The sequence below is a fragment of the Chenopodium album genome, chromosome 12 (genome assembly GCF_948465745.1).
Source record: "Chenopodium album chromosome 12, dcCheAlbu1.1, whole genome shotgun sequence".
In the NCBI taxonomy this organism is placed as follows: domain Eukaryota; kingdom Viridiplantae; phylum Streptophyta; class Magnoliopsida; order Caryophyllales; family Amaranthaceae; genus Chenopodium; species Chenopodium album.
The window spans coordinates 1792840-1811528 of NC_137845.1; the positions used below are offsets into that span (position 1 = coordinate 1792840).

Genomic DNA, 18689 nt, shown 5'->3' on the forward strand with positions numbered 1-18689 from the left:
AGAAGAGAAAATAAAAGTTATGCATAACATTTAATATCCACAAACCAAGGACATACACAACATAAATTGATCTGCTAGCATGAATATAAATTCGGCAGCAGCAAAAAGGAAGAAATGCATGCCTCAACTATTTAAGCTATATTCCGTAATATTCTAAAACCAAAGTATATGTACAAAACAACCCCTTTTTTGTGGGAAAATCGAGGGTTTTTAACTGATAATTATTACTACCTATACTTATATAGCTAGTTACAATAATATAAATTCATTTTCTGACAGGCGTTGAACCTTTTTTTTTTTCCTAATGTATTGCTCGTATGTTTTTATGAGTATTAGATTATACTCCCTTCGTTTTTAAATACTTGCTTCAATTTTTTTAGGCACGTATGTCGATGTTAATCTTTGATCAATAATATTTTAATTATCAATAAGTATAAATTCAAACAATTAAAATTTAATAATCTATTTATTAAGACGATTCTAATATATACCCACAAGACTGTATTTTTTCTTACGTATAAATCACAAATATTAGTTAAAGTAGGACAAATGAATAATGTAAAAAGTAGAAATGGAGCAAGTATATATTTAAAAACGGAGAAGTACAATACTATATACGTAGTACTTTACTGTGTTTTTAGTTGTAACATATTGACTTTTATGGTCGATAATACACAATTTCAAGTTTTCAACCCTTTATATTTTCTATTATAATAAACAAAGAATATATAAATTTGATATTGTGAAAATTATGTTATTACGAATACAATAAGATTTCATCACATGATCATATTTTGACAACATATCAATCAAATTGCTTTTTGTTACAACTACTAGTAAAATAGAATAGAGAAAGTTATTATACAAGAATTTTAAAATTTATTACAAGTATAATTTGCAATATTTTATTCTACTATTCTAGTGACAGCACGAATGGCTCCTAGTACTCTACCCATGATTTGTCTTTGTCATTGTCACCTTATCAAGTCACCTCAAATCAAGTTTATTGGGGGGAATTGCTTAATAATTAATGCATGATTTTTCATCTCAAATTTTGTGACTTATTGTTCCATTATTTATAAAAAAATAAAATGTGGACAAAATATAACCAAAAATGGGTGGAAAAGCTTGGCAGTAGTTTCTATGTTAACATAATATTATGACTAGACATGTATAATAATCTTTCAAGTAGATAAGTCTTGAATGAAGAGTTTCAGTCTTTCAGAAATGTGTAAAAGGAAGAATTGTCTCCTATGTTGAAATTAAAGTTTACAGTGTGAAATTTTGACAGATGATTTTCATATACTATAGCTATTATTAGAATTTACGACCACTTTTAACAATGAAACTTTACTATTGATATAATTTTGGTTTTTAGGTTTTTTTTTTTTTTTTTTTTTTTTTTTTTTTTGGTCTTATCTCCTTAATTACACAAGAATGACCATAGATAATTGATAATAATAAGATACGGAGTACACGATACGGGTTTATGAAGGCCGTGACTAATGTGAGATCGTGAGTATAATAAAGTTTTAATCATGTATTAGAAAAACCTTTGCTTGTATTCATACGTGAGTATGGTCGTTTAGGCGTTTAGCTAATTTCAAAAGATTAAATTGAGAGGATTCTAATAATTTGACAACGTCTAGCTGACTCACTGTGGAAAAGTAAGTTCTTGGATTGTTTAACCTAGTTTGACATTGTAGTGAGTAGAAGCATAATCATCAACAAAAGACGACCCAAGTACGAACCCAACATGAATTGACAATTTGACATGCATGTGTTTCAAACACTATTATTTCATTATTTTCACCATAGTTTTCACTTCTCTAGTAACTTTTGAAATGTTTGGAATATTGTTTTTTTCTTGGTTTATGATTTGATTTCATTTACTAGGAGGCCCCCTCGATTTTAAAGATATTGTTCTACAATTCTATCACATTGTATTATTTAGGTAATTTTATGTAATCCTTGTAATATTAAATTTGTAGTATGTGTGGTATGTGAGTGTGATGAATTCAATAATTTATACTTTGAGTGAATGGAAGTATGTATTTCAGCCTTTCTTGGTGAATGCATTTAGGTCGGCCTTTTTTTTTGTTGACTTTTGACTTTATTCCGAGATGATTGGTGTTGTAATAAGTTAAAATATACTTTTTTTTTAATCGATATATAAACGACTATTCATCTAGCGAAAACATGTTCTTTTTTAAGAAACGTATTTAATAGATTTGTCATCAACAAAAATGAAAAAAAGTTAACAATTATACGTTACTTTATCAACTATATATTGCTCTACAACTTATTTTTATCTAAATTAAAATAGTTGATTATACCAAGGCTATAGTTTAGATTTATGTTAAAATTATACTACATAGTAGTTGTGCCATTTATAAACTCTCCCACAAATTAAAGAGTGTATTCTCTTAACCTGGTATTCATTTCACTTATTTATTATTATGGATGATCGATTAAGCCAATGCAACATCACCAATGAAACCAAATCTTTGATTTAAATTTCAACTTTCGAAGATGCATGCATTATATATTTAACTCAAAAACGTTTTCTCATATGTTATTTTATTACATCTCCTCTTGTGTTGTATACATATATAAATATCCAATAATATACCTATATATTAATTAATATTGTACTGTGTAAGAATTATTAATAATTCGTAAAAAATAACGGTTTAATAAGATCTTTCTCCTTGGGTTTTTAACAAAAACGGACAAAGAAGTGGCCAAAGAATAGAAAAGATGCATAAAACACAATTGAATGCTTCCCACAGAAAGTGGGTCAGTGAGAAAGAAAGACAAAATTAAGCTGAACAGTCCAATCTATTCATCACCTTCTCTATTTTTCATCAGTTATGACGTACGCAACCCCTGCAATTTCATTAATTAAATATTTAATATTCTAATAAATTTATTTTAAAAAAAAATTTAGAGGGGCAACAAATTACACAAATGAAAAATGACTAGACAGGTTTAAAAATTGCAGGCATGTTCATAATTATATGTTGAATAAAGGGTAAAGTTTATATGATAACGGAAACCCAAAATACAATATAAAGTTTTACTTCATTTATGAATGAATTAGAATTTTATTTGGCCTAGGAAAAGTCGTTTTCTAACCAACTGTGATAGAATATGTAAAAGTTGTTGCAGTCGTCAATTGACACCCAACAAAATGTTTGTTAGTTTGGAATTCTAAATATAATTGATCGATGGATTAAGTTTTTAGGTTTTCAGGTCACTTGTTTTTTAAAAATTACTTGTTATATAAATGCATTCATAATTGCACCACATATATGTATTTCTATACATTAGTACTACAATATTTTCTTTTTTTTACTTGTTGCAAGGGGGTTGAGTTAAAAAACATAGACTGATATTACCCCCTTATGTGCGCCATAATTTTTTTTTGTTGGTTACTTGCCTGGTTTGAATTAAGCTTAGATGCATTCTCTTATTGTTTCGGGCGTTCACTATGGTCGCGGTTTCTTGTAGTGATTGGATAGTACAATAATGAGGTTATATTTGAACGATTGCGAGAACAATGCATGTATGACAAAATCTCTGAGAGACGCAAAAAAATCTATTTATCGATTAAAAAAAATAATAATTGTGCGGTTGTGCTGATACTAATTTTGTTAGTTGTACTCTATCAATCATTCTATAAAGGCTACTCTTGTTTTGACTTTTTAAAAAAATTTGAAAAACTATCACTATTTAATAAGAATGAACTTTTAGAGACTAAGAGAGTAGCACTGTAGCAATAACTTGTAGTGAAATCTCGATAATGTGGTTATTATGTGTGGTACGGTATACTAATAATACAAATAAATTGGATCTTAAAGGAATATTATCAAAATAAAACACTAATAATACATGCAAATATAATTATCGAAATAAAGTGCATAATTTCCCTTGTATGTGGATCCAAGCAAGCAAGGACAAAAGTTTGACTTAAAGGACTTTGTTTAAGTAGATAACCTAGTGGTGAGAAGTCGTGCACAATGTAGTGTCAACCTTTTTAAATGTAAAAGGAAGATATAAAAAATTCAAGTTACCATATGATAAAACCTTATTGTTATCTGGTCAAAATGGAGAACTCTTATCATAAGGCCTTTTTCATGTAACAAGGAAGATTGGAGAGCTCATGCAGTAATAGACTCCACTCACGAGGGACGATGGTTTGATGGTTCAACCATGGACATGACTCACATGACATTTGGAGTACAATGAAAGAGAGAGATGATAATAGATAAACATGCAAATTAAATTAAGTATATATCTCAAAGAGAAAGTGAGAAAATAGATACAATTTTTTGAAGAATAATTCAAACAGCGAATAACTCACTCTTTAAGTACTCATATATGGCTATTCAAAAAAAAAAAAAAAAAAAAAATAAAAAATATTCATATTTGGTTTTGTCCATAAGTCCATTAGTTTAATTTAGGACTTAGCTTTCTAGCAAATAATCATGCATATCTCCGAGAAATCAAGAGGTGTTGATTATCATTTCAGGTTGTCGGGATAACATTGGATAATCAGATTTATGTGATGATCTTCTCAAATTACTGAACCATTCTTCAATTACTAGATAATTTCACGGATTAAATTACAGCCTTCGTTACAATAATTTTCTAGTAACTAAAGCGAACCCCATTTAAATATAATTATGGGTGGTTCAATTTGGATACATTCTAGCTTATTAGTATATATTCTACTACATAGTGTACTAGAATGAAGAAAATCCAAAATAAAAATCTCAAAAATAACAATATGTATGAATTGGTGGGTGTGTAAGCAGAAAGAGATGTGAATCAGCATGGGGTTCTGGCTCTCTGTGGGTACTCTTAACAACAATCATTCTATTTTGCTTTATGACAATCCAAGCATCTCATCCATAAAACAAAACTAGAAACTAGTTGGAGTAAAAAAATATATATATTTATTTTATCATACTATAAAATAAAATTAAAAAAAAAAAAAAAAAAAAGAAGGATATAATTAATAACAAGGTAATAATGACGAAATCATTAATATCTCAACCACACATTGCAATTCCTCATTCTGTCCCTTCTCTTCCTGAGGACATAATACTGAATGCATCCTTGATTGGAAACATCAACTTCACACTCTGCATCTTTTTCCTTGTACTATTCATGTCCTTCCCTTTTTTCTTTTTTCAAAAAACCCTAATCAATTTCTTACTACTCCATACTTTATATCTTTCCTGTTGTGTAATAGTACTAATAAAATTAATAATGTACGAAGTACTAATTAATTATTCCTCAAATGCCAATTACTTGTGCACTATTCATAATTAGATATAATAATGATTTTAATTCAGGCCTCCATTAGTTATAAGTTATGTTATGTCGTGCGAACTACAAAAAGAAATGGGACTTTAATAAAAAGACGGAGGGAGTAGTATTTTTTTATAACAATATCATAATCAAATTTTTATTTTTATTAAATTAGGCGAGCTAAGAAATTAAAAGGTCAAATATATTCTAATTGAATTGGTTACATAATTGAATTAATAAATAAATTTCACCGATTAAGAAACAACATCTAGTAGTGGCCTAGAGAGAATTTAATCCTTTTCAAAGTATTCCTTTAATCATTAATACAATTGCCTTATTGATTATTGTAAAGATTGGGCATATTCTCTCTATATATAACTAATTAACTATAATATATAAATTTGTTGTAAACTAACTTGAGATATATCTTTAATAATTTTAAAGAAAAGTTATAGGAGTATTTCAATATTGTACTCTAATTTAATTCAATTATCTTAAGAAATTAGTAAATAACTTGCTATCTCCTATTTATGGATTAAAGTCTCAATACATCTAAACTTAATCATCTATAGCTACAACAAACATTATTGTTAATCCCCAATCCACACATTTATTTCCAAAAACTTTTATTGCATCCTTTTGTTACTTTAATATTAACTATACCATTTATTTCATACCTTTTTTTCCTTTTGCTTCCTATTGTGCTACCCCCTTTTCCCATCTATTTATAGCCCTCATCTTGCCTATCCCTTTCCAACACCTCACCAATTGGGCAAATTTAAAGGCATCAATATCATTAGAAGCCACAAAAAACAAAGAAAACAAACCACCAAAAAAACAAAAACAAAAAGAAGAAAAAAAATTCCTTAAAAAAAAAAAGGAAGAAAAAAATGTCACCAGCAGCCTCAACAAGATGGTGTCCAACACCAGAACAAGTGATGATATTAGAGGAGATGTATAGAAGTGGTGTTAGAACTCCAAATGCATCTCAAATACAACAAATTACTGCCCATCTTTCTCTTTATGGTAAAATTGAAGGTAAAAATGTTTTCTATTGGTTTCAAAATCATAAGGCTAGAGATAGGCAAAAACTTAGGAAAAAACTTCTTGGTAAACAACTTCAACAACAACAACATTTTATGTTTTCACATCATCATGTTTTTCCTTCTTTCGATCATCAACATTTTCAACAACATCATCATAGTAATTTACTCCATCATCTTCAATTTGATCAACCACCTCTACCTCTACCTCCACCTCCACCACCACTACCTTGTTGCGGTCCGACAACAACGTCTTCCCTTGGGTTATTCCATCATCAGCTTCCTCCTGTCAACTCACCTTGCTTTGGTGCTCATCATCTGGTATTTTATGCATTACTCAAGCTTATGATCACCTAATTTGCTACTTGTTAATAATTGTTGTTTTTATATACACTTACATTTAAATTAAGTACTAAGAAGCTATTGAAAGTACTAAGAAGCTAAGAGAAAGCTAAACACGGAATATTCTCTAAGATTTAAGTTGAAGGCATATATATATATGTTGAGGGTTTATATTAACTAACAAGATTCTTTACTAGATCAATACATTAGATTCTCTTAGGGTGGTTAAGCTAGGCATGATTGATGACAAGAATTCACCTTTAGGCGGCAGATCTAGTAAGCTGAGCTGCAACAACAGTATTTTTCCTTTTATACATACATAAAACTATTTGTATATACAGAAATCTACCATCTATAATTATATATATATATATATATATATATATATATATATATACAGACTGTAGACTATAGAGTTCTTCACGTTCCTAATTGTTTGTTGGATTTATTTTTAAAGTCAAAGTTCATCAACTTTGACCATGAATTCTCATCAATGTATAAGAAAGCTAAGTTATGAGATATTTCATTAAATTTGTCTAAAAATATACTTTCAAAATATTAATTTAATATTTTTGACTGATTAACAAGTAAAAATATCAATGTTCAAACAAGTTAAACAAATGGTGCAAATAAATAGTGAAGATTGGTCAAATTTTTAAATGATTTGAAAGAATAATTTACTTGTATTATTTGTATATAATGTAGATATGCTCTCTTATGTAGACACGAGTAGAAGATGTAGTAGTCCCACGGATGGAAAATACATACACGACTTGTAATATGGAGACTTTGGATAATGCAAAGTATGGAAGGGAAAATACAAAGCAAATAATGAAGCCAATGATAACAATAAATCAAGATCATGATGATTGGATGATGACGAGATCAGGAGATTATAATCATCATGGTAATCATGACCATGATGATGATGAGCATTCCTCTAGAAGGCCCCTCAAAACCTTGGAGCTCTTTCCTATCAAAGACAAGTCTTCTCTCAAGGACAATCTTTCTTTTGTATGATTACTTAAAAGTATTAAGACTCTAAAATGAATATATTCCATAAGTCTATAAGTCTGGAATTAATGGTCACGCTAATGATGTGATAACTAATTTCAGATTATGCTACTAGCTAGTGACTTCTTTGTTTTTTTTTTTCTTTTTTTTTTTTTTTTGCTATTGTCTCTTTCCTATATTTGTATGTATGTACTCACATGGCATGTGCATGCATGCATGCATGCATTTGTCAAATTAACAAGGGTTAGAGAGAAACTTGGCTAAGGTCTTAAAAGTCTATAGTATTACTGTAGTACTTTTGATTGAATGTTACATTTCCTATTTAGAGTTTTCAGTGATAAGAGTTGACTAATGACTTATGAGTAGATATAATATAAGTATGTAATAATATGTGGCCAGTTACTTTTATTAGGGTTTAATTTTTTCTGTTTCTTTTTTCATTTTTTTGTATGTCCCTCTTTATAACTTTATATATAGCTGACAAATAATAGATAGATCGGTATGTTAGTCAGAAGACAAGGGGAAATTTAGCTCAAGAACAACAGGCTTTTGGAAGAGACTTGACAACGAAATAACGCTGGAAATTATGCATGGGACAAAACAGCAATCCATAGTTATAACATAGCTTACCCATTCAACGATAACAAATGCATGCAATGGATTATTTTATATTTTTAAAATGTGATTATGTATTATTTTAGTATAGTATTCATACACAAAACCCAAAACTTTAGACAAATTTAACCTACTTGTATATACTCGTAAAATCTAGAATATGTACATACAATAATGTTAATATCTAGTAGCATAAAAATATTGTAGCGTTGGGATTAATGACTTGAAGAAGGTCATTCAAATCACATTTTATCTTACAAAATTCAGCAATATACTTCCTTTGTCTTATATGAGTAACGAGTAATTACGCAGTAGACACATTAAAATAAAATTCAAACCGACGACAAATGAAAAACCTCTTTAAAGGGTTAAATTTACCATAAAAATAGTTAAAAGTTATCCTCAAACTAACCGTCTTATAATAAAATTAACATACACTCGCCTTACACAAAATTTATCATTAAATTTAATTCATTGATCCTTATACTTACATTTTTTTCTTAGATGTTTTTAAAGACAAAGCAGAATTGTAGCACAATTATTGGTCCTTATGATCAAAGAACCAAATATAAAACAAAGACAACAAAATTTCATCATTGATCATACTTCCTCTGTTTTTTTTAAGTGCCCGTTAATCCGAACCTTCGATATCAAAATTTTAATTTTTTAAGCGGTGTTATAATAAAACTTTGAAATTTTATGATGTTATAATCAAATTTTTGTGTCTTTTGTGGTATTATTTTCTAAAAAATTCTAATTTTTAAAATTGGGTTATTTTTGGGTGGTAAAATAATAATAATAATAATCCTTTTAATACTTTATTATACTTTTATTTGTATTATTTAGGATTGAAATATTTTTTCCCATTGTAAAAAAAAAACATTTTCTCCTTATTTAATATGTAATAACTTTTTTTTGTATTACTTTTGCCCAAAAAAGTCTTTTAAAGCAACTTTTTTATCACAAAAAAATTCATTTTTTTGACAAATTAAAACCTTAATGTAAATTTTTTTTGTAAGAGACAATCTAACCCCACTTTTCAACGTTGACCAACCTATTTACAACATTGATTTGGGGTGTGCAGGTCATGTGACCTTAATTGTTACTATTTCCACCCTATTACCTCTCTTTCCCCTGAATAACCCAAGTCAATACCGGAATAGGTTGGTCAACATTGGAAAATAGAGCTAATTTGTCTTTTACAAAAAGTTTTTGCATTTTTTTTTTTTTTTTTTTTGAGAAAGAGGTTGTCTTAAAAGGTTTTTCCTAATAAATTTTCCTATTTTTTTTTCTTCATGTTAAAATCTTAAAATGAAAAAAAAAAAAAGAAAAAAAAACACCCTTATGCACGTACCTATATATGCACCGATGGTCGTGTGTTTATAAAATATGTCAAAAAATCAATGTAGGGTTATGTATTAACCCGTAAAAAAAGTGTGTATGCATGATTTTTTTTTTTTTTCCAACTATGATAGTGTTATTCATGTAGAGAGTAAGAACCAAACAAAGTAATTGCAATATGTTAGTTAACCATCATTAACGTATATGGATATATAGAAAGACAACCAACCAAATTATTTATTTTTTAGGCTGACAATTATATTTTAAAAATGCACAAAAAAACCAAATAAGAATGTCATGACATCTGCCATCTCACAGGGTTGGTAAATTTTAGGAAAATTTACACTTTGGTGTCCCAACATTTAAGTAAATTCCACTTTGATGACCCATGGTTTCAATATTTCCATTTTAGTGTCTTGTCATTAGATAATTATTCAATATTAGTGCCTAATAGTTAACGGTATTACATATATATATGAACCAATAGTAGTGAAACTTCTTCTTTCTCATCATGAAACTAAAATTACAGCTAATAAAACAAAAATATATACTTCCCTAAAAAAAAAAACAAAAATATATACTTAGTCATGCATAAATTTATTAAAAACAATTAAAAAGTCAATGTATCACATCGCTATGAGATCGTACAATTATCTTATTTCTTTTTGGTAATTGGAGAGTTGGAGCTTCTAAGATGGGAACATGATCGATTATCTTATTTCTTTTTGGTAATTGGAGAGTTGGAGCTTCTAAGATGGGAACATGATCTTCAACTTCTAATGATATAGGCTCACTTTGAACCCTTGGGTCACCATTTCTCATTAACACATGATACCCACTACTATCAACCTCAATATCTTTAGCAAACCATGTAAGCTCTTGTTCAGTAGGCCATAATAGCTCTAAAGGAATCTCATGAACTTTCGCCTCATGCATATAATCATTTTTAGGCCACTACACCTCCTCAATAATCTTCTCATTATCCTGTTTTTTCTTCCATTCCTCATAAGCCCTTCTTGCTCCCTTGTTTAAAAATAACATTTGGAGACTTAGAATCTTGCCCAATTTGGCTAGCTGCTTGTATCCACACATCAATAAGCAAATCCACAACTGAATATTTATCGGGATCCACTCCTTGTATGATAAAACATTTCTCGTAATAACGACAGAAAAGTTTATGTTGTTGCAATGTACAAAGCAGAGTATTAAATTAACAAATTATGATTCTAGATCGTACAATATACAATCATGTCCAGTAATCAAGCATTTTATCATGCATAAATAAACAAATTAAACATCAAATGATGACATTGATATTAATACCATAGATTACATTTTACTTCAAAATAAACTATCAAATTTGTTTACTGTACGCATAAAATTATACTTTTAAACTCACAAATTGAAGTTTCCATACGAATTTATGATATCAACACTTGTCTAAATGATAAATTATGACAAATTCCACTAAAAGAAACCAACCTTAAATCTACTTTATTGAATAATTTAGCAAATATTACCTTCATTTGCACCGCAATTGCCAAATTGCTTATTTGCTTGGATTGTGTTTTACAATTGCGGCGGCATTATCTTCACCGATGAATGAGAAAAATTTTATTTGATTAGAGAAGATACTTAGTTTGTTGAATTATGGAAATGGGTAGAAGTAGTGTAGAACCATAGAAGCTAGAGGAAAATTATGAGAGGGAAATTTTCAGAGAGATGAGGGAAATGGGTTTTGGGGGAAAATTTAGGGACCTTAATATTATACGGCTTTAGTTTAACAGAGAATGTAACACTGTTAACTATTAGGCATTAATATTGAACAATTATCTAATGACAGGACACTAAGGTAGGAATATTAAAATCATGGGTCACCAAAGTAGAATTTACTTAAATGTTGGGACACTAAAGTGTAAATTTTCCTAAATTTTAAGCATATTTTTCAGAATCCAAAAAAACAAATAAAAATTGATGATTTGGAAATATTTCCAAAAATTTTCATAAGTATTAAAACGATCCTGAAATATTTGAGATAGTGCTATACTTGTTTTCCTATTTTTCGGAGACTTCCCATGCATACTCTTAATTATTATACAACTAATAAACACTTCATTTAATATCAACGAATTCTATTTCTTTAACGTAAAAAAAAAAAAAAAAAAAAAAAAAAAAAAAAAAAAAAGTTGTTTTTAACTCAAAATTTGTTTTAAAAATATTTATTAAATGAAGAAATAATGATTTATTTTAGCATTGTAATGTATAAAATATACATAATTATAATTATATGAAATAACTATGTGCAATATAATATTTACGTAATTACACGTAATTTATTATTTTATAATTAATTTCACCAAATTTGTTAATACATAAATAATATAATCATTAATCTAAGAGTAAATTATGGTTGGATAGGACAAGATGCGTTGCGTCAAGAGACAGCGCATGCAATGAATGTTCAAGAATTTGTTGAAACAACCGTACCCTTGATTGCCCAAAATAGACATTTTACATGTCTAATGAGGGGGTGAGTTAAAATAAAAGGAAATTGTCATTATTCTTTTAGAAAATACTGTGTATGATCAATATCATAGTATAATTAGTAAGAAGAGTTGTAGATTTGTTGTAATTATTACTACTTGTAATTCATCCAATTCATTGTTACATTTTTTTGGTAGGAAACAATTCATGGTTACATACATTTATTGTATCGGCATGTTAATTCAATTCATATGTTAATTCAATTATTTTAACCACTTTAGTAAGTAAGAACTTACATCATATTGTTAAAATAATTATATTCTTGCTATACAAAAATTTTGCCTCTTCAAACAATTATGTAATAAATATGCTTATGTCATATATTTATGTTATTTAGAGTTGTGTAGTTAGACATGATTAAAGTTGGATTTAAAAGACATGCCTTTTAATGGGAAACATGTCATATCAAGAATGTTTATTTAATGTGAATGGAGAAGGATGATGATGATCGAAAAGTCATTTGCTTGCTTGTTTGAAAGAATTTATTCTAGATTTTTCTCTTGGTTAAACACACAATATATATTCACAAACTTCTCGTAGATTTCTCAAAAAAAAAAAAAAAAAAAAAACTTCTCGTAGATTGATTTAGTTGAACAACCTAAATTAGTTGGTCTCTTGTCTCAATAGTTTTATCGTCTTAACTCTTTTGTTTCGTAGAGATACAATAATAAAGTATAAGGAAAGCAACATTAAGCTACGTGTCTAGAAGAAATATTCATTCCCTCTTGTTTTAATCCTCCAAATTATTCTAACATAGGTTAGTTAATTTTTTTTGACACAAGAGCGAATATAAACCCTTAACCAATGAGGCCTTAAATATTGTAACAAAACAAATTAAAGCTTGGTTTTTGTTACTCTTGTTAGTAAATACATGTGTATAAGCAAAGAGTGGGAAAGAAAAGAAAAGAAAACGGGCCAAAACTCATTCTAACATAAGATACAATATAATCTACAAGACTGTGGATTTACCACGCAAAATCTATGCTACACCTAAAAGTTCTCTTTGTGGAAATGGAAGCGGGTGGTACTGCTAAGGCTGAATTCTTGGCACAGTTGCCTCAGAAGTTTTGTCAGATTCGGACTTCCACAATAGAAAACACCTGCAGTATAATCATGCAACAAATTTCAGCCTTAGTAGTCCAGCACAATAAAATCAGTACTTACTATATGTGTTCATTATACAACTTACTATACATCATACAACTTACAAGAAACTTCTGAAATCTTATAAACAAAATTTATTAACTGCCTATGATATTTTACAGGTCTTAAAAAGAAATTCTATGTTTTCAGATGCTGAACTCTTTTTTACCTATTCTCTGTGATTCATGTGAGGCAGCTAGTTGTGTAAACACCTTCCTCCAGTTAGGTCTTGCAAAATGTGTTCTTATCTGTGCATATTTCATGTTAGACACGGCAGATGGCAGAGTAATCAATAATAAGAAAATCAATCTGTATTGATGACAGAAGTTATATATACCCGGCTTTCAGACACCACATCGACTCCATTCTTAGCATGCTGCAATGACTGCACCATTTGAATCAGTGCTGATCGAGCATCACCTTCTTCATACACACTAGTCAAGTAGTTATGCATTTCTATCACGTTCTGTAAATCATAATCACAGTAAATGCAAGAAATGTGGTTAATTAGTCAATACTTATATATAATATATACATGTGAACAGGTAATGAATATGGTTTCATGGTCTAATAATACCCACATCAGTATCATATTCTGCAATATCATCCATGACCCCCTTGAACCAATCAAAGGAGGCTTGTTCTCTTGTAGACCAATAGAAATATGCTCTTTGAGGCCCCTTCTTGCTTTCTATATCCTGCATGTGTTTCAAAATAACAGATTTTAGAAGATCTCACAATAATGTGCAAAGAATTGATACTGTGCAGCTTAATCAGGTTGGGTACCTCTGAACTGCTTTCTTTTAAGTTATTTAAGAGATCCTTGAGGATGCTGATGAAGGGAGTTGCTCCAATACCGAGTCCAATGAGCAAAAGAATGTCATACTTTTTGTAATTCTGCGCTGGAGCTCCATATGGACCTTTGATGATTATATGTGGAAAACTGCATTGAACAGGAACACATTAAAGTCAGAATTTGTTTTTTATTCTTTGATCTTGGATTGATTTCAGAATGAGATGATCTCCTGTATGGCCCTGAGATGCTTTAATATCCAAGTTTATTGACCATTTGCAGATGCAATGGAAAGTGTCATGCAGAAATATATCACATTATGATTCTGAAGGCTATGCTCTCACCTTGGTGGTTGTATATCGAAATCATTCATTTGTTTCGTTTCCATTCTCATGAGCCTCCCTTTTGCAGGACGGCTTGCTGGAGGTTCACAGGTCTGCATTTCATTGCAATAGCATTGAATGTAAGATACCAGATGAAATTCACACATTTCACCCAACCAACAATAAGAAAATTTTATTGAAAATAAACACTTGAACTCGATTCTACCAAACCAATGGATACAGGTGCAAGAAATGGATGTTACCTTCGCAAACCTATCCCGAAGTGCATTAGTCCAGTCTCCCAAGGCTCTAATATGTACACTCAGATAGGCATCACCAGGTGCAGAAGTAATAGAGAAGGGATGCCTGTTAGAAACAGGAAGAACAATTAAAAGAGTTAAGACCACACCTTTTTAAGATTCTTTTCATAATATTGATGCAAAGTAGCAGGCTGTTTAGTTACCATTCAAAGCTTGAGATATCTGGACACTTGACGAACAAGTACATCCCACTCTTGTACTTAAAATTAGGTGGTTTGCTCATATATAATGCCAGGACATTTCCTTCATATACGACAGCCTGCAAACTGTAATGGTAAGACTAAACCAAAGTATCCCTAGTTTCAGCTGAAATATAAAAGACAGTTGTTTCAAGACCTTTAGGATGTTAACATGATGATTGTGGTCATGGATAGATGTCAATGTTCTCTCACTAGCATAGAGCAAAACTGGGAACAGAAGATACATCCACGTCTGCAATGATTTTCAGAAGAAAAAAAATGATCAGTGTATAAAATATTGATGAAAGGATTATGCATCTGATGATAGATACAAAAAATAATTATAAATGCATACCGTTTTATTGAACCACTCCTTGGTGAGAAACAGGAAATACCCGTGAACAATCAAGAGAATATAGACAACAAACAGCAGGTGATGTGCATACCAGAAGGCATTGAACCCAGCCAAATGAAGGAATGGCCACGGCAACTTGATAACATTCCTTCTAAAAGAGTGTGTTGCTAGTGTGAAGGCAAAAGCCATAAGTAGGATCATGATGATACCAGTCATCCCTGGTATACTACTTACCAGATCAAGAAAATTTGGCTGCTTGAAGTTAAAGTTTGGACCGAGCCACATCATAAATTTGTTTTTCGGACATAAAATGAGCCTTGGAAAATCACAACTCAAGTGCATCAAAACATGCAAAAAAGTCCCAATTGTAATCCCGGCAGCTACCATCTTGTGAAAATTTATATTATCATCAAAAGGAAATATTCTACTAAGAAATGTTGACCTTAACCGGGTAAGTGTTCTTCTACAAACAGGAAGCAAGATGAGAGCCATATTGAATTTGAGAGTCTCAGCAGCACCCTTTGCAACACAGACACAATAACCCATGACTGGGAAGGCAGCATGCTTCTCATAATAATTGAACTTATAATAGAAGAGGCATGCATTTATGGTTAGCCATAGCCCAACTGCCCAAATTCTCTTCCCATTATCCAAGATAAATTCTTTTGTGCTATTCACAGTTTTCGATATTGGATTCCTGAACATTTTAGGGATCATGGTTTTGGTTAGGGTTTGGCTCCTCTTAAACTTAGTCCCTTCATCGGTAGAAGTCACCATTCCTCTTAGCAAAGTTTCAAGTTGCCACAACTGTATATTAACAATAGCTCAGCATTAGAAGCTTAAAAAACATACAGCAATGAGGTGACATAAATGGGCTGCAAATAATTCTTCTGATATATGATATGCAAGGATTACTAACCTCTATAAATCCTTGGTGATCCGGATCTAATTCTTCCATGATCAAAGCCGCGTAATTTCCTGCTTGTGACTTGAGTTTATTTAGTTGATTAGCTGAGGCACTTAACACTAAAACCTAATGCAAAAAGGAAATTCTTCAAGTCAATTCTAAGCATATATATAGCACATCTAACTTCATCATCAAAAACCTTTAGAGAACCATCAAACTTAATTACCTCGCGAACCTCGTCTTCGGATAGTTTCCCATCCCCATTCTTGTCACACCTACAAAGACCAAAATCCATCAAGATTTGACCTTTATTCTAGGAAGCAAAAACAGAGCAAAACAGGGCAAAACAGAGATGATCAAACACATTGATGATCAGCTTACATGTCAAAGAAGATCTGCAAACGAGCATCAATATCTTGACTAGTCATATCTTCCCAAAACATTCTCATTTCATCAATTGTAATTCCATTTGTTGCATCCAAATTCCTTCTCCTAGCTAATGTATCATACAATTCCCCTGCAAATTCTTTTGAATTTCCCATTCCTTTTTTCCCCCCCAAAAAACAAAAATTAACTCAAAAAAAGTCATTCACAATCCAAACAAATAAAAACAAAAACAAATTCAATTCAACTCAATCATAATCACAGCATTTCACACACAAAAACACAAAGTCAAACACCCAAAAAACATAAAAATTCAAAAACAACATTTACCAATGACAGCACTGAATTTATCCCTGGGAACTCTTCCATTAACAGCATTTGTCTTAAATCTCTTCTCAACAGGCTTCCAAGCATCACCATCTTTTCCGGTGGCGCCGTCGAGAAACCTTAAACTCTGCAACCCTCTAGCAGCAGTTGATCGCATTCTACCCATCTTAGGTTGAGCTGCATTATTGGCATTACCATTTCCAAGTATCCCAAATCTTTTCCTGGCATTGCTACCAATCCTACTAAAATTCACTCCTCTTGGACTTTTCAGAGCATTGTTATTGTTATTGTTATTAAAATTACTGCTACTACTGCTGCTTTCATTTCTGGGTGTATCTGTAATTTGATCAATTTCAACGCTATCAAGAATCCATTTTGTGGAATCACCTTCTTTGTGATTATTGTTGGTCATCTGAAAATCGAAAAAACCCAGCAATGCCCTCCTCCTGTTTGATGAAATTCCCCAGTGAAAATATAAATTCAGGAGGAGGGAAATTTAAAGGGGACAGAGATCTTTTTTAAGGGTTTGGGGTTTCTGATTTTTGGGTTTTTTTTTTCCAATAAATTTATTTAATTTATATTTGATTAATTGTTTGAACAATTTTGGAGAGAGAAAGAAATGGGGAGAGGTTAATGAGAGAGGCGATGACATACAATACAAGTGGTACAGTTAAAACAGTTAGTTTGATTATCTAATTATAGATTTATAATATAAAGGGGTGCAACATTTTTGTTTGTTTATCTCAAGTCCACTCTCTCTTGTTTACTCTTGTTCATGCAAGAGGCTATTGACGCATCACGTTGTGGTTTTGAATTTAGATCCCATGAAACATGGTAGGTTTTTTTCTAGTCGTGGTACTTTTACGCTTTTCTCCCTTCGCAGTTTAATGGTAAATTGTTTTTAAATAATTGTAAGGTACATGATAATATGATATGATAATATAAAAGTAAAACATATAGATTCACGAGGAAAATAAATAATAATAGTACGATGAATAAAAGTTGATAGTATATTGCCGAATATTCTGTAAGAAAGTAATGCAATTATTTAAAAATGATTAAATATGACAAGTGAAATAATGTTTGATAATAGAGAAAGCACATTTTCTATGTTCGTAATTCATTAAAGGCTTAGAACAGTAAAACTATCTTTACGTATAAATCACGGAAGCTTTACAACTTTTATAATTTTACCTTCTACTAATACATCTGTCCAAAAACAAGTCTTAGATTGATTGTAGTATGAGGATATTTGCATCAATGATGGACAAAGCCAATTTGACAACTAATTTAAAATCATATAGTAATTGTATAAAGTGATCGATAAGAGCATTTTAAATCAAGCTAGTCAAATAAAAACAGTTCACCAAGATACAACAACCATCAAAGTTTAAAAAACGAATGAATAAGTTAGTCCAAGACAATAATTAGATGATAATTAGCCGAAATTTGGCATGATTAAAAATGAATTAATTTGATACACATATGATCTAGCTATGTATAAAAAAATAACCGACTAGAGCAAATGTCAAATTTCTCTTAGTAAATTAAAATGTTATTTCATGAAATTGTGGGAATTAAAAATGGGAAGATACAAACAAAAAATCACAGAAAATAATAATGGAAAGAAAGCAGAAGTTTCAGAATTAATTAGTATGTGGTCTAACAATCAACTTAATTCAAACAAATTAATGGTTGGTACTCATAATAATGGTGAGTTGTAGGCACGTTCTCTAATTG

At 30.3% G+C, this 18689-nt stretch overlaps 1 protein-coding gene across 1 annotated transcript; it reads right to left on the reverse strand.

Annotated features, from left to right (window-relative positions):
- Positions 1 to 13140: 13140 nt before the first annotated feature.
- On the reverse strand, positions 13141 to 17474 carry LOC145571542 (putative respiratory burst oxidase homolog protein H). Its single transcript, XM_081630578.1, has 14 exons — positions 16953 to 17474; positions 16620 to 16782; positions 16465 to 16513; positions 16251 to 16364; positions 15332 to 16138; positions 15134 to 15229; positions 14941 to 15056; positions 14741 to 14843; positions 14499 to 14590; positions 14148 to 14304; positions 13943 to 14059; positions 13699 to 13827; positions 13531 to 13609; positions 13141 to 13318 (listed from the first exon to the last, which is right to left on the reverse strand). The coding sequence occupies exons 1-14, from the start codon at positions 17359 to 17361 to the stop codon at positions 13209 to 13211; spliced, it is 2541 nt and encodes an 846-aa protein (XP_081486704.1). The 5' UTR covers positions 17362 to 17474; the 3' UTR covers positions 13141 to 13208.
- Positions 17475 to 18689: the final 1215 nt, after the last annotated feature.

What these genes read in the sequence shown, in the direction of transcription:
- LOC145571542 (XM_081630578.1), bottom strand. Translation starts at nt 17,361, where the DNA reads ATGACCAACAATAATCACAAAGAAGGTGATTCCACAAAATGGATTCTT. An exon ending in ATCACCAAGGATTTATAGAG is followed by an intron (nt 16,139 to 16,250) that starts GTTAGTAATCCT and finishes GTTAATATACAG; the next exon opens with TTGTGGCAACTTGAAACTTT. An exon ending in TTCGGGATAGGTTTGCGAAG is followed by an intron (nt 14,591 to 14,740) that starts GTAACATCCATT and finishes AATGAAATGCAG; the next exon opens with ACCTGTGAACCTCCAGCAAG.